The 21,825-nt window shown below is 41.6% G+C and overlaps 2 protein-coding genes across 2 annotated transcripts; both read right to left on the reverse strand.

Moving 5' to 3' along the window:
• Positions 1 to 504: 504 nt before the first annotated feature.
• On the reverse strand, positions 505 to 6,827 carry pcolcea (procollagen C-endopeptidase enhancer a). Its single transcript, XM_084029799.1, has 9 exons — positions 6,614 to 6,827; positions 3,246 to 3,354; positions 2,901 to 3,159; positions 2,114 to 2,238; positions 1,850 to 1,986; positions 1,406 to 1,752; positions 1,222 to 1,299; positions 971 to 1,141; positions 505 to 846 (listed from the first exon to the last, which is right to left on the reverse strand). The coding sequence occupies exons 1-9, from the start codon at positions 6,700 to 6,702 to the stop codon at positions 716 to 718; spliced, it is 1,446 nt and encodes a 481-aa protein (XP_083885925.1). The 5' UTR covers positions 6,703 to 6,827; the 3' UTR covers positions 505 to 715.
• Positions 6,828 to 10,895: 4,068 nt separating this feature from the next.
• vamp2 (vesicle-associated membrane protein 2) lies at positions 10,896 to 20,063 on the reverse strand. Its single transcript, XM_084029267.1, has 5 exons — positions 19,766 to 20,063; positions 16,054 to 16,153; positions 15,662 to 15,820; positions 15,425 to 15,476; positions 10,896 to 15,286 (listed from the first exon to the last, which is right to left on the reverse strand). Coding segments are annotated over exons 1-5 (330 nt in total). The 5' UTR covers positions 19,768 to 20,063; the 3' UTR covers positions 10,896 to 15,269.
• Between the last annotated feature and the right edge of the window lie 1,762 nt (positions 20,064 to 21,825).

Consider the following 21,825-nt stretch of genomic DNA (forward strand, 5'->3'; position numbering starts at 1 on the left):
TATACCTTGCCTGTGTGTTCGACATGCGAAAGAGAATTCTTATAGATTAATATAATTTGATATAATTCACAGTAGTATTCATAATTAGAAGTCACTGCAATAGGATTAAGTATAATGTTGTATTTGTCTTAACTTTCCGACAGTTTGGACTAAAGCAATATTAATAAATTGATTAACACATTTCTTCATCATTGTATTACTTTTCGAAATGAGTCCCAGACTTGGACGGATCACCAGGTCATGATAAATACAAGATAAAAAGAGCAGCTTTTTTCTTAATTTAATTTTAAAGAGTACATTTCTTAATTGAGATCCACTAACACATTTCACTGTCAACTCATGTCACAAGATTTTAAATCAATACCCAATTTGGGGGGGCAATTGTAGGATGAGCAATAAATAAGCTTGAGTGCTATTACCCTTTAAAGCCACTAGGTGGAAACAGAGACACAGATAGAGAGAGAGAGCTAGAGCTGCAAAGTTAATAATTATGCAGCCAAACCATTTGAAAGAGATATAAAACCTTTATTCATATATAAATTACAGACATTAGGTTTGGCAGGTGTTTGAATAAAAGTATCCTTTAAAAATGGGACATAAAACTGAAGTTATGTTTTACTTCAATATTGTGCTTTAATAGATTCTTTATTTCACATTGTTATGTCTGGTTTTGTGTGTTTCATATGTTATAACTGAGTTTTACAGATGTGTTAGGTTAACAGGGCTGGTTGCTGATATTCATTAATAATTTGTCATGTGGGTCTTTGTATGGAGCTGTGAATGCACCGGGTTGCAGGGTACCACGTCCGTCTTCATTCACTTGACCCATGATAATATAACTGGCACCTATAGGGAATTAAAAAGGGAGCAGAAAGTGAGATCAGTATTATATTTTGGAGTAAATGGAAATGCTAATAATCTGCTTGTGTGTGTGTGTGTGTGTGTGTGTGAGTGTCTAAATCCACGATACCTTTGCGGAGCAATGGGCACTTCTTGCACTGAGACACCAGCCTAACTGGCATGGTCTCTCCGGCTTGCGGGATCGTTAGACGGCCTGCTTTGTAGACCTTAATGAGGGAGACGCCAACTTGAAGAGTGCCTCGGGGCCCGGGGGCGAGAGAGGTCACCTTCCCAGTTATCACTGCAAAAATGGGAGGGCTCCATCAGAACACAACATCTGATTTGTTACTTGTTGCATAATGCAAATGGTGGGAAACTTACCAAATTCACTGGCACAGAAACTGGTCTTGATAGTTCCATCTCTTTTACAGGCTTTGGCACACAGAGGATTTTGAGGGACTAAAAAAAAAAAAATTACGAATGCATAAAAAAATGTATATTAGAATAGATATACATCTGTACACTGAAACACGAGAGTAGCATGCATGCATGTGAGTTCACCCACCAGGCCTCTTTCCATTTGGCCTTGTGACTGGCACCCTCCTGTCCTGGCCTGTGCTGCCCTGTCCACGGCCTCTCGTGGGTTTGACTGGTTTGGGTCTCTGGGTGGGCTCAGGTGCCACATATTTGGGGGTGGGCACGGGTGGCTGTGCAGGGGCGGCGGGACGTACGGGTGCAGCCGGTTTGACAGCAGGTTTTGGGGGGACGGACCTTGTACCAGCTCTTGAGTCGACTGTTACTACCTGCGAACCACGTGGGACGCTTGTGTACTCCGCCAGGAATCCATCAGATGTCACACTAAGATCGGACACGAACTGGACTAGTAGCACGTTGCCGCTGGTAATAAATGGCCTGGATGGAGACAGGGAGAAGATGAGGAAGAACGTCAAGAGTGGTCAATTCAAAAAGAACTTTAAAGGCCAACTAACTCGAGATGTGTGTCACTTACCGCGGGGCCTGATCGCCACAGTATCTGCCAATCAGCCGCGAATCGTCTTTCTCTCCACCGTTGTAGAATGCCACATAGTCAAACCGACAATAGCTGTCAGCCTCCAAGAGGAACTTATCAAAGGTGACCTGGATTGCCTGGTACCCAAACAGACACAGGAATATGACTTTGAATAATCACTTAAAACAGTTGTTTTCCGTGTTGGATGTGTAGAGACTTTGTAAAATAAAAGGTTTCCATGCTGGGAGGGAGTGTGCTGCTGACCATATCAGGCTCCACAGTGATAAGCCAGGAGCAGCTGGTTCCTGCAGGGTATTTCTTGTCAGGCCAGTTGGGCGTCTTGATCTCTCCCTGGGCCTTTGTTATCTTCCCCCCACAGAACTGCTGGTCTGAAACATGTCGTAAACACAACATGGGAATAATGAAGGAAGATAACACAGACCGTACCAGAAGTATGCACTGATTTTGTATGGTAACTTTTTCTTGATAACTTTTGGACTTTTAAGGTTGGAATTGTTCATCAATCATGCCTATCTAGAAGTGAAATATCTTAGTTGCACAATTATTGAGTTGGTATTCCTAATCTAGCTATTGGTTTTGGCAAAACCAAAAGTATCCAAAAGGGAAATGCCTTGTGCAAGCTCAGACGTAGCATGACTCCCCCTATTTACCTCTCCGATTTGATAAATAATGGAGCTCGTAATGGGGGTAAGTCCTTCATAAATGCTTGATAAGTTTGTATTAATGTTAGAGAAGTGGTTATTGACAGTCCAATCAGAAAAAAGGGATTTTTCACATCTTTATGCTTTATTTCTTACATCTTTATGGTTTATTTGTAATTAAGAGATTAGGTCTGAAAATCTAAATGACAAGTTACTATGAATAATTATAGTTTTTTTTCGTTTGGGATTTTTTGTAGTATGATATGAAAGTCTACAGTATGTGCTGCATTCTGCGTCTAACTTATTTGTGGTATGTTGGTAAGCCCATGTAAGACGGATGTATTTGCTTGCATGAGTGATATAAAATAAAAGTTATTTTGACAACATACCATCTACGTACGGTTTGGCTCCAGTGAAATAGGCCACAAACCCTCGGCCCTGCGTCTCTGAATCAGACGCCATCTCTAGCATGATGGTGTTTGTGGTAGAAATAAGATCGCCAGGCCGGAAAGTTCCACAAAGGCGGCCTAGTTTCTGCACCAAGTTGGAATTGCCGTTATAAACATCTAGATAGTCGTAGCGACACTGTGAGTCAGCCTCCAGGTCAAAAATGCGGAAAGAGAGCGTGATCACGTTTCCCTCTGGGACCTGGAAGGCAGAGAGATTGTAAATGAGTCAGACGCTGAGTGAGGAGAGAGTAAGGAGTTAGACATGTTTCAGGGTGAGTGACTCACGGTGATACGCCAGGTACATTTGCTGTTGGGTTTGTAGAAGCTTGGGAATCCCTCGCTGCCAACAAAGCCCGAGCTTGCCTCCAGGTCTCCTCCACAGTGGAACACAGGCCTGGGATGAAGGAGACAGTAAGACAGCAGGGGAGAAAATAGTAGTAAATAGTAGTAGACTATTGAGAGTTGACTCTGAGGTAGAACAGGCCACTGAGGTAGAACTACTGGTGAAATTGAGTTTGATGTCAGTTCATTGTCTGACCACCAGGGTGTACATGATCCCATGTTTATTATTACTGCATTGGTCTCCCTTATTCATATATGTAATTAATGACACCAAGTGAAAAGAAAAGAAAAATGGTCAATGCACCATCATGTTATGTGTGTCTCTGTCACATACACTATACTATACATTATGTATAAGGACATGTTTAGATTAAGATGTATTAACAAAGATGCTTGTTTACTGATATCCATCTCAATCATGAATGAATACAGCTTTAAAATATATGTGATGCCTCACTTTATTAAAAAAGTTAAAATCCGATACTGGGTTTTATATAGGGAGCACAAAATTGTAAAGTAAATTGTGTACAATGCATGCATTAAAGGTCTGGTATGTGGGTTCTGGCTACATCTAGTGGCGAAGTTGCACATTGCAATCAACTGAAAGTTTCCCTTGCCAACGCAAAAATATGAAAATGTGAATGGAAATATTTAGAGCCAGGTTGATGTTTGTCCATTCTGGGCTACTGTAGAAAGATGGATCCATGAAGGCTCCACATGTAGATGTAAGAGGCTCATTCTAAGGTCACGAAGACACAATTCTTATCTTCAGGTGATTATATATTTAACAAAACATACTGAACCCGAGTAGTGCTTTGTTGCCAAACATCTGTGTTTAATGCATCATCATGGTATAACTGGTGATGATCGACTTTGTGGTCTTGCGGGCACTCGAGTAAAGACAGGAGAGGACCAACTCATCACTCCTGAGTGAGTTGGATCGGATGACAGGCGAGGTTGACCTGGTAAACCCTAACGTGTTGTAGCTCCTGTAAGCCCCCGACCACAAGGTCTTCAACCTTCACCTCCGGGATCATTTTTCAGGCAACCTTTGGAAGGCTGGAGATTAGAAATCCGAGTGGGCTTTGTTCAAACCGCAAAATCTGCCAAAAGCAATGCAGTAATGAGTTGTAGACGTTGTAGATGTGTTTCCATCCTTGCCATGGAACAGCAGACCAGCTCTTGACCCTTGCAGGTCTGTTGAATGGGACACGGGAGTTTGCCTTTCCAGTCTAGATGTGTATTACGGACTTGGAGAAGGCGTACCCCAGGGAGCCCTGTGGGGGTTACTGCGGGAATACAGGGTACTGGAGTTATTGCTACAAGCTTGGGAGTGAGTCACCGCTCCATGAAAGGGAGTTCAAGGGTAAAATAACGCGTGAAGAGGATCAGACATCTGAAAGGAACTCGGGAGTAGAGCCGCTGCTCCTTCACATCAAAGGGGGCCGTCTGAGGGCATCTGATCAGGATGCATCCTGGGCGACTTTTTGAGGTTTTCTGGGCGTGTCCAACTGGTAAACAGCAAATGATGATGATAAACAGATGATCATGTAAGTGGATGAGAGGAGGATGGTACGATTAGATGACTGCAAGACGGCCTTGCCGTTCTGTTCCCTTCGCCGTGATTTCCAACCAGAGAACCTTTAGCATTATTGCTAACAGGAGCTAAATATGGTTGTCAGTTGTTGAGTGTGCATGATTGAGAGAGATGTGGGAGACGAGGGAAATGTGAGTGGATGAAAGGGGACGTCTTGGAAATTGACTGAAATCTTAACATAAATATTTCAGTGTCCTTACAAAAAAGAATGCCATTATCAAATCAAAACAGGCTTTAAAAAGGGGTATTTTTAAATAACTATCAGTACTCAAATGAAAATTCTATTAAAAAAAAACTTAAAATAAATGATAAAATAACATTTACAAACTGTAGATTTCTATTTATTCAATATTGAACATGTTGGGATCCCATAGCTATAAAGTGATTATGAAGTGGTAAAAAGTGTTTCAGCTGATCAAAATAGTGTCTGGTTAGATATTATAGTTGAGCTTAAAGGGTAAAGGTTCCGGTTGAGGTTAGGCTTTACAGAGTACAGAGGGAAGCAAATTGTCATAAATTCTCAGATGTTGATTATTTTGTTACCCGATATTCAGATATCAACAGTGAACCATTTAAGGAAACATACAAACATACCAAAGCTCAATCCATGACATTCTTTATTTTAAACTTTAGGTGGGAAAACCTTGTTAGCTAGTTACTGTTGTGGTTTATGAATATTAACACAAAATCTAACCATTACAATACTTTAAAGAAGTGGTTCCACAATGGAAGGATTCATTTTGTTGATTAAAACTGTATTAACTTTCCCAACATACACTTTGACTACATATTTACCTAAACATCAGAATCGCAATACAGTGTCAGATGAAGTTACGCCACAGCTCACAACTTCTGACAGGGAATAGAAATATGAGTGAAATGAAAAACTTTGGATGGGTTTTTTAGGGTATAACTTCCTTAATCATACAAATGAAGAAGCATTAACAAAAAAGATCTGTAGCTTTGTTTTTTTCAGATATAGCAGACGAGCACATTTTACCTTTGACAGATTTAATATCATGATGTTGCTATCAACACTCATCATATCCAAAGACTGACTACAAAGAATTAGGAGATTTACTATTACAGGCTGGTTCCAGCAGGGATACATAAAACCTATTTGTAAGGTTATATAAGCCAATAAGAAGTTTTATGAAATCTTTTGGCATTTCGTTTGTGATGTGGAAAGTTAGCTGAAAAATGCTGTTGAAATGATTCATGACATTTCACAAAAAGCAAGAAAGCTGGACCAAACATTCGTCAGCCGTCCCCCATTCTGAAGAAGTAAACACACGCTCAGATGGAAAAACTTCTTCCCACAAACTACGAGCTCAGACAGCAGAACCCCAGCAAAGTCAGACGCTTGCCGATTAAAGCCAAGATGTCCGGAGCCTGAGCCAAGCTGCTCCGATTCGACCCCATACGCGGAACCAAAAGCACTAACATCTGTGGCGGCTCAGCCACTGCAGACTCAGCAGGCCTCACAAGATGAGCCAAAAACCAACAGGACAACTCTGTGCCCAATCAAACAGTAAACTGGAAAGAATCTGCTTACAGAGTCAGGAAAGAATCCGGAGTATGTACAGTCCTCCAGTTACAGGCTCTTGTGAGCTCAACTTGATTTTTTGGTTTAAACTAAGAATAGCCGTTTCAGCTAAAATACATGGAGGAAGATTACAATTCCTTTCACGACAAACATGCACATGGTCCTGACCTGGTGTAGTTGGTCTGCTGAGCCCTCGTCCATCCTAAACTCAGACACAGGAACAAGGAGAGACCCCAGATGTGGTCCACAAGCATCATGATGTAGCGCACACTTAAAGCAAAGCAAACTGTTGCCGAACGAGGAGATAGCAGGAGGCAAGAGGTGAAAGACAGGGGGAGGCCACTCGGTCGGGATGGGCGGAGAGAATAAATGAGTGGGGAGGAATCGGAAGGGGGAGAAAGTTCGAGAACGGATGAAGAGACTGACAGAGATGCTGAAAGGACAAGCGCATCGACAGAGAGCCGTGAGGGGGGATGACGTGAGTGGGAGGGGAGGGAGGGAGGCAAAGGCTCTAATTAGAGCCAGATGTTCCACCATAATAACCCTGGCGTCAATATAACCGAGGGGGCATCTAGGAGAGAAGTGCAGGGGGGAGTAGTGTCAGACGTGGCTGAGGCGTTGTGGACGTTCAGCGCTTTGCAGCAGATGTTTCTGCTTCTCCACATGGTTGGGTCTTAGGCTAAAGAAGCTTGAAATGTGCTTTGGATGGCAGTTAAATCCATTAACATCCATGATTATTATGCAGGGTGCACAGGTGGGTGCAGAGCCTGGGGGTCTATGGGCTGTAACACTCAACTCCCAGGGCCATAAATCTTTACATTCCACAACGTGTGAGACCTCACTAAGGAATGATTCACTCTAGCCATCCACTAAAAAAAGGTCGAAAAGATGCTCCAATAGGATCCAGACAAAGAAGTATCATACAACTAGTGATCTATTTCCTCTTACTGTATTTCCCTCAGCCCCAGAGGCTCCTTTGGCTCCAACAAATCTGAGCCAAAGAGTGTCTATTTGCCCCCACAATCCACCAGGGCTAGAATAACAGTCATAGGGGGGGGGGGGGGGGGGGGGGGGGGAGTATTCTTTCACTGTTAAGATTTAGTCAAAAAACAAACCCTCTGGCCCACATTACTGAGGCCTGTGGAGGGGTGTTGTTTCATTCATGCTATAAAATCAGCCACTTTTACAGACTAAAGAGCTACAGCATGATAAAAGTCTGGTGCAGGCAGGATGGACGGATCATCAAAGCCCAAACCAGAGTTTGTCCAGAGAGATTGTGTCTCAAGGTACATTTATTTTTTGTTACATTAAGAATGAACGGCTCACAGCGAGCTGGAGAAATGAGCATTCCCTGGTCCTGCTGTGTTTGTGTTAACCCAAAGTCCTGATAAGAGTCAGCAGAAGCAGGAATGCAATGACGTGCAGAGTCTGCTGGGGGGGCGGACAGCATCTGAGTGCGGACAACTGTGCAGCCACTACCATTATGAGTGGGAGTAAGTGACCTTTACACTTTGCAAGAATCCAAGCCAAGGGTGTCGGTTTCTGTAATAACTCCTGAGGAACCGCTCGAGCTGGACGTGCATTCCTTTTGCAGAGTCAAAGGCGACAGCCATGGGGGAGTAGATGAGTAGTTGAGAGGGGGGGAGCGATGGATAAGGAGAGGAAGGGGGTGGAGGAATCAGAAAAATGAAGCAACAAACTTAAAAACGATCTGACAGGGAGACGGTGTAACAAAGTCAAAACTGGGTTTTGCGTGCACCCCGGAGTCGGGTTATGTTCGTGCCTCCCTGAGCAAACACATGACTGTATTATTATTCTCTCACAAAAACACCATTCCACACTGGAGAGGTGGAAAACAGCCTGAAAACAAAATGTGTGCATCGTGTGGGTCCATTTGGAAAGGTGACGTACCCAAACGCATGATTCACAACAATCATAGGCCCATCTGTTCTCTGTGATTTACTCTCTGCAGCTTAAAAAATATATTTCTTTCAATTATATGCAGCTCACTTGGCCACGTTTCATGCGACCTCAGCAATAAGAGGAAACCCACATTGAGATAAAGTTTTGACTAGAAATGATGTCCCTGGCGATAATCTGAGACATCCCCCAAAAGCATGACCGATGGAGCCAAGTACTAGAGGACTCCAAACTTTTACGTATAAAACAGCAACATCTGTCATCAGTTTCTAACTGCAACTGGCTTGTCTCAAAGAGCTTGTGCTTCTCTCAGATTTAAAGAGGGAAGGCATTTAAGCATGTTAGCTTCTTCCCGGATACACTTCATTGTGCACTCCGTGGGATACTGATCAGTGTACAGGCAACGTGCTAAAAAGGTCACGGCACCTCATTTGTCATTAAGAGGTTGGTGCATTAAAGTGAAATCTTATACTAGGGGCTCTAAAACATGCAGTAGATGCACGCGTTCGCCTAACAACAGCTAAAACGAAGTGTGCAGTATCACACTTGAAGTTGGGAGCCTTTCTTGGCTTTTCATGGCAAATGCTCAAGAGACACATCAGCATTTGCCAGTAAGTGCGAGGACAGTAATGACAATAGCATGGCTGGGAAAGTAAATCCCCTTCACAGTGGAAACAGCAATAAAGGCAAATATGCTGTGTGTTTCCAAAAAATGACCACTGGGAACTTGAGACATTTTCACAGTTATGCATGCCTTCTTAAATACTAAGATGACTAATAGGCCTCCAAACAAACGCATGAAAAGAAAAGGACTTGTTGAAGTGTGAACTGTTCACATCACACCTACAGTCCTAACAATTGCGCGCTCGTGTTGACATGTTATGTAATGTAGACGTTAAGTGAGGTAAATTTCTGATAAGTCAGGTGACATCTTTTCCCCTCCAGTCGTTGCATGTCCACAATATGCACACGGTGACACCTGGTGGTGAAAACTTGAAACTGCAGCTTGTATCCGGGAACTTTGTAGATCCGTTAGATTCAAGGGAGAAACCTCCTCTACCCACCTCATAAATACGTGTAATTTCCACTATTATCAATGGAATACAACTAAAGGAGATACAAGTATTTAATTTATGATATCTTATTAGGCTTCCTCTCATATCATGTAGTATTAGCCGGTAGTCCGGTGTGCAGTTTACGTGGCGTGTATAGGTTTTAAGCTAACAGCTTCAGCTTCATGCCTGTCCTTCACAAAGCAGGAAACCCCGCTAATAATGCACTAACTGAAGCCTTCCTTACCGCGTTGTTTACTAGCATTTTTAAAAGGTGGCAAATCATGGCCGGGGATTTATATCGGTGTACGTGAAACTCATTCAATATGAGCTAAACATAAAGCGATGCGAGAGCAGGAAGTATAATACTTATCAGGCTCTGCATTTAATCTGTGGAGCCGGGCAGCCAGCGGGTGTATTTCAAAATAAAGGTCGCCGGAAACGACGACTGGTGGCTTCCGCAGCTTTTATCTTGTTACCGCACGTGACGTCTCTATCACCACCACAATTACGGGCACTGCTCCATTATTCTGCATGAATGGAAATGTTAGGATAATAACTATTCCTGGAGTCTTTTGTAGTCTGCTGCATGAGCCGAGGGCTTTTTAAATCCTGCACGCATGTTGCTGACAATTACCATGAAATTGAAGATAATGTAAAATGCTTTATAGGTTTATAGTGATAATATGACTTTAAATGTCATTGCTTTCGTGACTGCAAACACATGATTCCTCATAGTCTTTAGAAAGAGGATTACAGTTTTGACAGATAGATGCAACTAAGTGCTTCAATTGTGAGCATGCATGTGTAGATGTGTGTGTGTGTGTGTGTTGTATTATTTGAGACACACTTTGATGTAATCAGTATGAATCAAAGCAAGACGTTTATCTTTGTATTGATAATAAATTTATGCTTATTCATACAGGTCAGATAAGGTCCCAGAATTGCGATCAAAATTGCATCTGCCCATTGTTGCACACCCACAAAGCACGTGAAGCACACACAAAAGTACAAGTTGTCAAAGATACTGTTTTTCCAATATACATATATTTCATGATGTTCATCAATATAATAAGACATTGATAGATTTACACTACAATTATTTTATGTACTTTAGTTTTTCATTCAGTCTCCTCTTCTTAACGTTGAGTCAACCTTCTTTAGTTTCTAATCCCATACCAAATGACAGCACAATAAATCTATCAATAAATAAAAGCAAAAGAAAAAAGTAAGATAAAACTGAGCACATTGCCCATGATCATCCAGTCCTGTCCCTCCTGTAAGGCCAGATGACCAGGGGCAATATGGGCCTTCATCCCCGAAACCCCAGTCCCAAAGAGAAAGCAAAAATCTTTCCTCAAAAATAAACAGATTTAAACAAAAAATATATCTTGTAGATACAAACGGCAATCTGATGTAAACTGTAGAATCATTCTAAGCATTCTGGAAAATTGAAGGTAAAAATACTCTTTTTCCCCCCATTAATTTCCCATTTTCTTTACCTTTACCCATCAGTGCTAACATACAAACAATTCAGTGACATCTGGAGTTATTACTAAATTGATGCAAAAGAAAAACACATTTGGTTCGAAAAAATTTAAACACACATTAAGTAGAATATTGTACTATTATAGCCATCCAATGAACATCCAGAGACTCAAAAGGTTCCCTCCTATTGCTGCATTCATCCCATTTGGGGGTGACGGTGAACGTTTTCCCAGCTCTGTACATTTTACATGACGCTTTGTCTTCTGTTGGTCTCTTTTTTTCTGCTTGTTTCCTTCCACGTTTGAATTACAAATTCGCAAGTTATAATTCAACCCTGGAAGAGGCTCTGGACTCCCCCAAATGACCTGAACACAGCGTTTAAATTGAGATCGCTGAATAATTCCTGAGGTTGACATAACACAATATTCTCCACCAAAATCGATGATCTCGTCCCACCAAAATGAATGAATCACAACAGAAAAAGTGCCACTGTGTTAAAATATAAACGCACTTCTTTCCATACAGACAGTAAAGCAACAGGGGGGAAAAGAAAAAGCACTCACTTCATTTTCACTATTGTGACCAAATTGGTTGAGCACTCACAACAGTTGGATTTATGGATAACACAGAAGTCCTACCCCAATCAGTAGTATATTATTTACTTCAGCCCACTGTGTGGCTAGCTCCTGCAGGATGGCTAAAAGGACCACATTTGTAATCCCTTAATGATTTTCTATTGCCAAAAACCCAATTTTACACTAATATAGTTTTGTCCTCATATATATATTTTGGTAAATTGCTAATACCTTAAACCTGAGGATATAGGACCCCCTACCCCCCAAAACACCCCCATATCACAACACTAAACAATGCAGATTTTTTTCGAAAGTTTTTTTTTCTAAGTTAATTTCTAATAGCTATAGTTATTCTTTTTTATTGTAAGAACTTGGCAGCACTATGGAGACAAAAAAAAAAGAGTTGTGCTATTATTAGTTATAGGATCATGTGTCTTGTTACAGATTAACGACTTCGGACCCGGATACGCACGGCGGGGCGGACTGTATTTGTGATTTGAAGCCTGCGGCCTTTAGGATTTGGTTTAACTTGCATAAGTTAGAATGGCACACTCACAAGCCAAACTGACACACCATATAAATAGTGTGCGATAGTTGAAAGGTTACGTCATCTGTGGATAAATAGGGTACGGGTATATTTAAAACAGACTTGGATAGTTTGGATAACCTGTTTCTCTCCGCTTGTTTTTGATGGCAATTGGCAGCGTAAGCATGGAAATCTGGTCTTTGGTAATCTTCTGCAGTTCACTTTTGCTCTGTCTGGAAGAAAACGTGGGAAGGGGAGGAGGGGGTTTGCTAAGGTTCGGGTCCTTCCTAATCGAACCGGCTGGCAGATCTGCAATCTGTCTGCTTGTGTACTTCAGTGGTCAAGGAAACAACGTGCCCTCACTCTGAGATTTAAGCGGCCTAATCTGTCAGGATAAACCGGGGATATTCCCAAGACAGAGCTATTCTAACACACGCGCGCACACACACACACATCAATGCACCTGCACTCTCTCTCACACACACACACACACACACACTGTAGAATTCTGAATCGGAGAGTTGAGCAAAGGGGGGCAGGTTGGTTTACTCAGCTGGTGGGGAAGGTAAAAAGTCATGTTGAAAAGAGACAAGGCTACTAAGGCTTTACACACACTTGTTTTTGAAATATCGTTGTGGTGGTTTCCTGGTCTTTATCTTTCCAGCCGACTGCAATCCAAATTGATACATTTGAGGATTGTTTACAGTGACGTTAGTGGCAGTAGAGCGTGAGCTGAGTTACTTCCTGTTCAGCGTTTATTAATGCAGGCCTGCACACTTTAAAATCTTCCATTTCAAGAGACAGAGATTTCATTGCATAAATGAATTTCAGCAATTTCAGTAAGTAAAACTCCGTAAATAAAGACCTTCCATGGTTTAAAGTAAAAATAGTTTCAAATCAAGGACTTTTCATTTTAAGTTTATGTACAAGGCCTTAGTATGACAGAGCATTAAAAAGAAAAACCAAGTGCATCATATTGCCCTGCTCTCCTGCTCATAAAGTAGCCAAAAGGGTCGTATACACAGGAGTAGATGCCAGAAACATGTAGAAGAATGTTTTAAGACCGAACCAGCGAGGGCACCGATGAAAGAAATAACTGCAATAAGAATAGAAGCCTCTCCCTTGTTGCTTGGCAGTGTATAACGCACAGAGCTGAATTAGAAAAAACACACCAGACAGAGGTAAAGAGGAGTTCACTGCTGTTGGCAGCAAATAGTACTGATTGCACACGTCCTCTTTACCTGTCCGTTTCACACAAAAATATACTATAATAAAAATAGAATCTATTATATTTAAAAAAGAAAAAAAGGCCTTAACTATAGGGAGAAACACTGAGACAGAACCACTGCGCTAGCAAAACACTCTTCTTCGCTAACCTTTGACAGTACATTTCGGAGCCTACCCCAAAGTTGCTGACCTAAAACTCAACTGTGAATCTGACACTCTGCCTCTGTCCCTGTTGTTGGATTTGCAAATAAGGCTGAATTATCTCTTCTTTTCTCTTTTAATGTGCTCTTCACGTGGAGAGGTTTTGCTGCATGAGGATCTCCTTTGGCCAGGCTATTGACCAGCCAGACAGCGCCATCAAAAACAAGGTTGTTTGTGCATTTTAAACAGATTCCTATTCTGCAGTCAGCCACTCCCCCCTGCACGGACTCACAGCGCGAGGGTGTGTTTGACTGGAAGTACTCTACAGTACCTAATAGAAGTGACTGGAGACTAAGGCTTTTCAGTGTCCATTAACGGGCCAGTAAGAATCAACCTTTGCTTGATAGAAATGAATCAATTTCGGCAACGGCCCCGTTTTTATCGCCTCACATTAGAATTGTTTTTTCAAGCCCAACTCCACAGTTTGACATTTAATGACATCTCCACAATATACTGTGTAATGTTAAGATAACATCACCCGTATTACAAAAGAAAATCATTTGGACAGATTGAAAGTCTAATCCTGTCTATCCAGTAGTTACCCTTACAGCTATTAACTATAACTATTTTTCTCGTATGGTTTGCATGACCGACATTTTTCGACACAAGTTTCATCGCGTGTACTTTTTTTTTTTTTTAAAGATACTTACACTTACATGTGCTACGGTAAGACCATTTGCACTAGACTGCAATGAAGGAATGTTTTCGAAATAAGACACTACGTAATATTGAAATAAAATAAGAAACATCTACAGACATTGGTCCAACTGTACTATGGCAGTTTTAGAAATTATCAGAAGAAATTGAGGTGTTTAAGCATGCCGACAGACAGGGGAGTGTTAGAAGATGGCGTTAAAGATGGAAGTTATTAGGAGTGAAATGGAGAGAGAGAAATGACACGGGGAGGATCAGATGGCAAGGAGTGAGAAATGATGATGACTCGGAATCAGTTAAACAACTCATGCATTTTCTGTATGTTTGATCAGGATCAGCGAGCACTAACTCTCCCAGAAAGCCAGCAAAGAAGCTAAGATCTGAATTCTTTGACGGCATCAAGTTATAGAAATCCGGAGCTGAAGTTCAGAGTAACCAGGTGCGTTCTCGAGGGCAGTTTTGTCTGTGTAATAGCTCACGCTTTTGTAACTTGATTTTTTTTTTGCGCTCAAGGCTTATTTTGGACTTTCTCGGTGGAGACGAGTAACACAGATGAACTCATGACAATCCAACCGCATTTTCCAGAGTGAAATTGAAACGAACTCCACTGAAAAAAACACACTAGAGAGAGAGTGAGCAGGGGTCGGACAGATGATGATGATGACAACATGCAAGGTACACACTTTGATTAATAGGCAGTAGTTAACGCTGAAGCATACGTAAAATTAATACAAAAAATTAAAAAATACAAAATGCACACACACACACACACACGCACACACACCTACAAAACAGTATATATATCAGAATAAAACTCTACAAAGAACTATATATATCAGTTATGTAACAATTATCGCCAATCGTTGTTTCCTTTTCTGTTGTTGCATCGTCACAAGTGTTTGGTTCTCAGTATGGCAGGTTAGAAAAGCCAAGAGGACCCAGAAAGGAGACAGGGCCACACACTCACAGGACAAATATTGACAGGGGTCCAGAGGCGAGGTGGTGGAAGTGGGGGAGCCATGGGGCCCTGAAGGTTTAGGGGTGTTATATCGAGGCTAATCGGGAGATATATATATATATAATAAATGAATTATCATGGTTAATTTTGTAATCAATTTGAGGGTTGTTTTTTTTTTTTACTGTAGCAAGGAAGGATTCGACTGGGGTAGGAGCGACTCTTCTTAGGTGCTGAAGTACACTGTAGAAAAAAAGAAAGGGAGTTATGTAAGAGATGCACGTTATCAAACCAACAATGACAAGGTCATTTTTTCATTCAGGGACATACAGTGTATACGTGTAGGATCTGGTTGTGACCAAAAGTTGGAAGGATTCTTACCAATAATGACGATGAGGACAATCACACATATCACACCCAGGATAATCATCATCTGTAGAAGGGGATTTTCAGGAAAACTCATTAGAAAAGCATTAAAAGCACATATTTCACACCAACATTTCCCCTGATCTTTTATTATTATTCTTTTTTAAATTTTTTTAAATGTGTGTAAACAGGGAAGTTTAAGGCGGTCTCTATACAAAGGTATTTGCTATTCAAGTCAGCGCGTGTCCTCACCTTGGCATTCTTCCACCAGTATTTATTCTTCAGTTTTGCAGCACTGGTCTCAAACTGAGAGGCTCCAGCCTGCAGGGCGTCAGCCCTATCGTCCAGTTCTGACAGCTTCTGATCACGCTCCAGAACCTTATCCACGTTTACACGCATGATATCCACCACCTGGGGAAAGACACGCAAAGCTATGTAGTGGAATCAGCTATCAAGACACAATGACCTGCCCTATGATTCAAAGTCACAGCAAATCGTGGTTTTATGCTTTATACAAATGAGTCTAAATGTGTGTTGTATGTGGGTGAGCTGAGAAGACTGACTTACCTGTAAATGACTAATGAATGATGCTAAAAGCACAAATCGGTACCTTTGCAGCACTTTGCAGAGAGGCGTGTACTCACCTCATCCACTTGTGCCTGCGTCTGCTGCAGACGACGGTTGCTGGTGAGGTTGGGGGGCTGATTCCCTCCATCTGCTGCAGGGGCTCCAGCTGGGGCAGACCTAATGAAAAAAAATGTGCAGTGGTTATAAAAAGCATACCCATTGAGAAAAGTTGAGAAAGCCTTGAAAACATAATAGTACAAAAACAACAAAACCTTCATGACAGAAGCTTTCTATCTAATACAAAATAGGCAAGAATGATTCATGTTCTCCGTTTGTAAAAAATAAAATGTAAAGACGGCAGTTTGGGTTGAAAAATAAATAAATGAAGAGAGAATAAGAATAGTCATTAAATCCATAATGCTCTTACTTTTTACAGAACATTTAAATTGTTGCAATGTTTACGTATGTGTGTAACTCTAATGCCCTATGACCATTAAATATGTGTCACTTGGTTTTTACCTCACCACTGAAAAGTGAGACCTCAATGAAAGAATGTCTTGGTATGAATTTTAACGCCTACTTGTACCCCTGCTCTTTGCAGCAGGAGAAACAAATACACCAGAAATGTTCAAGGCATATATGGTAAATTAATACATTTAATATTTACGAAGACTTGATGTCGACTGACAGAAACAAAATTGCTTCCTTTTTTTCCCTTTTTGCAAGTAATCCTGTTCCGTCACGTTCCTGTTGTCTTGAATTTTACATGACACATGAACAAATCCCCGGGTTGAGTGACAGCTTCAGGGCACACAGCAGAAACGACTGACCAACTGGAGATCTTGGGCAGGAAAATCCTTAGTGATCCAAGATGGATCAAAAACATTCTAAAGGCTAACATTGAAAAGGAAAGTGAAAATGAAAAGGAAATGAATCCTAGAAATGCATTTTAATGCTTTCCTTCCAAATGTTAAATACTGTCACTAAAGTCAAAATCTAACTCATGTCATCACTGAAATGCAGAATACACAAGAGGCAGAGCAAACTCCACATAGTAGGCTGACAACAGTAGGACTAAAAGGAATAACAAGCTTGTATCAAATCATATGAGTTGAGATATGATTCAACCAACTCCACCACTTTACCTTAATAATATATATCCATTAAAAATTCATAACATAAACTGAACATTACGTCTTAAACATTCTGCAACTTGATACGGCAGCAGATGCCTGAAAAGCAAATAAAAAGTGCTTAAAAGGCTTAAAGTACTTAAATATCGGATGCAGCTGGAAATAGCTCGGCATGCTTAATTTAGCAGCTTTACTGCTATCTATCAATCCAGAATAATCAATAAAATCAGAAACGGAAACTCTTTCCAAAATTATAAAGTGAAATTGACAAAGGCTGTAGTATGTTCTGACAAAGTTGGCTTAGTTGTTACTCAGCTACTCGGCCGGTGTAGAGTATAAAAACTCTGTATAAAGGTCACCTTTCCACGCTCACACATGACTAATCCTCTAACAACAACAAATCCTTTCAATAGTTGGCCTGATGGTGTTGGTGGTCGCTATAAGCTGCCAACCAGCCCCAATATAAAACACCCTTGGGTGTTATTTCTTAAGACTAGAGTCATTATCATTCTACAATTACTGTAAGTTTACAAGTTAGAAGCTGCGTTGTTTAAAGAATCGTCGACATTTACCGCCTGATATTGAAGATGTAACATCTATGTAATGACTGTGTGCTTCCTTTCAGTCACCACAGTGGCGTAGTGTGTGCTGAGGCTCACGCCATCGTCACCTCTGAACCGGCGCCCCAACCAACCAGGAAGTGTTGCTAGTGCAGCGACAAGATTTCACCTCAACCTGTGAATGCACCCTGGTGTGTTTCAACAGTGGGGCAAACTGGAAGCGCCACATACAGACTGCTTCTAATCGGTGCCATTTTGGCACACCTTTAAATTAAAATGATAAACCGAATTTGCACAACTACTTATGGCACATGGAGTAGTAATATCCCCACCTATTTACTGATAAGACTCGTTGATTTCATCGATGTAGCAGATATTGGTGGTGAATGTCACCATGAACCTATTTCACTCTTCTCAAAATCTCATAATAATCCCAGCGTTTTGACAAAAACTCTACCTGCTGATGAATTGGCATGTAGAGGTAACTAGGTACGGAGAGCACACGCAGAACAGAAATGCAAACATCAAAAAAAACCTCTGATCTAGTAAATGCAGCTGATCGAACACGTTGGACCGGTATGGTTTCACATTCATTTTACATAATCTAATATTTGGTTAAATATTCATAATCATCCTATGATCAAAGTAAAAAAAAAAAAATCGCTTGGTTTCCAAAGATGACAATAAGCAATCTGTGTAAGATTTTGAAATGTGGAATCATTAAAAGAGCCTGTGTACCCGAAATGTGTAGAAAAAAAATGTTGAAAATGTCTGTTTGCTCCCTGTCACGAATAAAAAGCAAGCTGTCTGACTTTCAGCACTGGAGAGCGACATTTCAGCACTGGACAGCGCCACAGCGGCCCAGAGCAGGAACCTCCTGATCCCAGTCTCCTCTCCCGTCCTGTTTGATGGATCCGGACTGAGGAACCCGACCCCCCTCGACTTCTCTCCCCGGTTCTCACCATAATACACGGGCCTACGTCGAGCCCTGTAGGACATCACGTTTTCACGGGCCTATAAATACAGAGGAAGCCTACCACACACAGAGGGCGGGGAGGTGCCTCATGTTGCTTCGAGCGCTCGGATGAACGATTGTTACCAAAAACCTCGGTGACAAATGTAACGTAGCGTTTAGCGAACACGTCGCCACGGTTCAATGACATGTGTGTTGGTTTTATGTCGGTTAAAAAAAAAACAAATTTCCTGAGGCTTCCCTTTATATTTGCGAGTCATGTGCAGAGGGAGAGAAATGAGGCATTTGAAAGGGTTAATTCGCCCCATGGAGTCTCAAACAAGCTGGAATACGGTGAGATATGTAGCTGTCCGCCCTCGCACGACAATCGACGACATACAGTGGGAGGCTAGGCTATCCCCACCCCCCCGCTGTGGGTTGCAAATATCACGTAAACTAGGCCCGAGCCCGCTCCAGAGCTAATAATATCATCGTCTTTACGAAGGTCTGTGGAGCGGTCGTCGAATAATGTCGACGCTTCTTTATTCGTTGTGTCCTCGCTAGTTTGAATTAAGTCGTCACCTGTGGTTCAGCGACACGTTAAGGAAAAGGACGCCGGCCTGTAAATTCACTGGGGGACAATAAAAACGACGTTTTCGTCGTGTGGGTTTAATTAGCCTGTGGGTAACAGCACACAGACAGGCGTCCTTTTCCGAATCAAACCAGTCCGAACTGGAATTAAAAAAAAAAAAAAAAGATGCGCGCGTGCTGGCGCTCGTGAAACGCTCCAGACGACTAAATAAAAGAGGCACGCGACGGGCTCGTGCGAACGCCGAATAAAAGGAGGAATAAATGAGGCTGATAACGTGTTTAAACCTGATACACCCCTCACGTCTGCTCCAAGGTTAGGCCGACGCGTTAGCCTCCACAATCCCGCTCGGATCCTATTAGCTGTAAAATGAAATTAACTGGACGAACGTGACTAACTGATATAACCCCAGTATTCGGTGGCGAAAACACACGAGACCACTCAGACACCATTAACCCCACATAGCCGAGGACGACGAAACCCATGAATAAATCAGGATGATTATTTTGTTGTTGTTTTGTCGTTGTTAATTAGAGCTTTAATCGCTGTACTTACATGTTCCTGGTTGTGTTGGCTGGACGGCTGTGCTGAGACGCGGACTGGAAACGTTACGCGCGTTCCTAAGTGGCTGGCAGATGGATGTGGATTGCCTCCTGCGCTCCTTCTCTACCCTCTGGCACCCTTTGGTTGGTTATTGTGGCGTTTCCCTGCCTATATAGCCGAGGAGGAGCGCTGGCTTGTGTCTGCCTCTGAGATGTGCGTCCCCTCGCAAAACGAAAAAAAAGAAGCCCCTCCGTGTGTCCCTCTTGCTATTTCTACAGGCAGGCTAATGCTGGAGCCCCGGCGCCGTCACAGTCCGTCCGCTAATGAAGGTGTAATAAACAGCCGCGCGGATTAAGGTGGACAAAGATGGGCTCGGTGACGTCAATCGCGGCGAGTTTCATGTTGAAATGGGTGACCGGAGACGTCAAACGCGCCGTTATATCGGCCCGGACGGCGCTGTTTTTTTACACATAGATGCTGTTATTGGCACTCTGAGCGTATTTCCTTTACGTGCACTACATGTCATGGTCGTGTGTGGCTTTTAAGCTTCTATAAAGGAGCTTATTTTGATTGCAAGTCTGTGTGTCAACAAAATGGCGTTCTGAAGGGGGTGTGGCGAGCCTCGCAGTAGGTGTCTGATTATCTCTCAGAGTAAATATGGACAGGGATGTGGTGGAGAAGGTAGAGCAACAAGGTTCCAGGCTGCATTATATTCAGTTAGCTATTTTCAGTTGTATAAGTCTGATGTAATTCATGTGAGGATGCTGTTTTATTGCATGTATGTTGGCCCCTGTGGCTGTAGGGACCTTTCCTGCTCCCTGTGACCTTAGAATAGATTTTTTTATGATTAAAATCCCACTGATTTTATTTAAAAGTTTAAAATGATTAATGAACTATAATATATAGCTCATTAATTATAATATGGAGAGGTCTGGGTGGTTCATGGCGAAGCAAACATTTTTAAGTTTGTATTGTGTGATTGATTTTTTTTCATCAAGCTACATTTCAAGGCAAACCGCCAGGCGGGTGTTTTGATGTAAATTGAAATTGCATGCTAAAAGTGCAGAAATCCACTTCATTTACACCAAAGGAATAGTTTGACATAATAGCTATAATATAAGGCCTACTACTGAATGTTTTATACCTGGGTTCAAATGGCTTTTTTCTGTTTTCTGTGATGCTAAAATGCAAAATCACATTTCCTAGCCAATGGACTTCTGGGAAACACTCTATTTGGCTTTTATAGAGTTTAACTTTTTTTTTACTTTTGTTTTTTACTCATTTTTAATGTATCTAAGTGAATTTGAGGCAACTCTGCAAGAAAATATGACTGTTGTGCAGTGTCATTTTGGTAGTATTTAGTCTCCCTGAACTGTATTGTTACAAAATATGTTTTATTTTTATTATTTATTTTCCAGGCATTCAACATGTTACTCTTTGCTGAGATTGCAAAGAGTTATCAAATAGGATTAAAAAAACTTGAAAGGCGTCCAGCCACCGACACAGAAGCATACTTGCTGAAGGCTGAGTCAGTCCTGGAGGCCTGGGCACTTCAGAAATATAACTTAGATCATTTTCATAAATGTGATTTAATATTAAATATTTCCGATTTACTTCCTTCAACGCCCTGAAACACACCAGACTCCCTTTTACTATCACGCACCAGACTCCATCCACTAAAACGCAGATTTAAGGTGAAAGCAACGACAACAAATTGCAATTTGGTAAGTAACAGGTTCAGATGATAAATTTGACAGTATTATAATGAAATATTAATCTACAGATTTTTAAATAACTTTATTTAGATTCGATAGGTTGATTTTTGGCAGATTTGGCTGATTGTTTTTTCAATCTTTCGTTGATCGTTGGAGGCGTGGCTTGTGTCATTGGAGGCGTGGCATATTGTACTGGGGGCGTGGCCTATTGCATTAGGGTTAGGGAGGTTAGAGTTAGGGGGTTAGGGTCAGGGGAGTTAGGGTTAGGTATAGGGAAGGGTTAGGGATTAGGGTTAGGGTAAGGGAACAAACAAAAATCTAAAACACAACTCCGCCAGGCACCGGTTCATCTTTCCC

This window comes from Eutrigla gurnardus, assembly GCF_963514095.1.
Source record: "Eutrigla gurnardus genome assembly, chromosome: 15".
Lineage (NCBI taxonomy): Eukaryota > Metazoa > Chordata > Actinopteri > Perciformes > Triglidae > Eutrigla > Eutrigla gurnardus.

Excerpts from the sequence above, each read along its gene's own strand:
- vamp2 (XM_084029267.1), bottom strand. Across the intron at positions 15,821-16,053 it reads CGCAGGCACAAGTGGATGAG|GTGGTGGATATCATGCGTGT; the intron begins GTGAGTACACGC and ends GTCTTTCCCCAG. Across the intron at positions 15,477-15,661 it reads ACTGGTGGAAGAATGCCAAG|ATGATGATTATCCTGGGTGT; the intron begins GTGAGGACACGC and ends CCCCTTCTACAG.
- pcolcea (XM_084029799.1), bottom strand. The coding sequence starts at position 6,702 with ATGATGCTTGTGGACCACATCTGGGGTCTCTCCTTGTTCCTGTGTCTG. Across the intron at positions 3,355-6,613 it reads CAGCAGACCAACTACACCAG|GCCTGTGTTCCACTGTGGAG; the intron begins GTCAGGACCATG and ends CCTTCATCCCAG. Across the intron at positions 1,300-1,405 it reads GCCAAATGGAAAGAGGCCTG|TCCCTCAAAATCCTCTGTGT; the intron begins GTGGGTGAACTC and ends TTTTTTTTTTAG.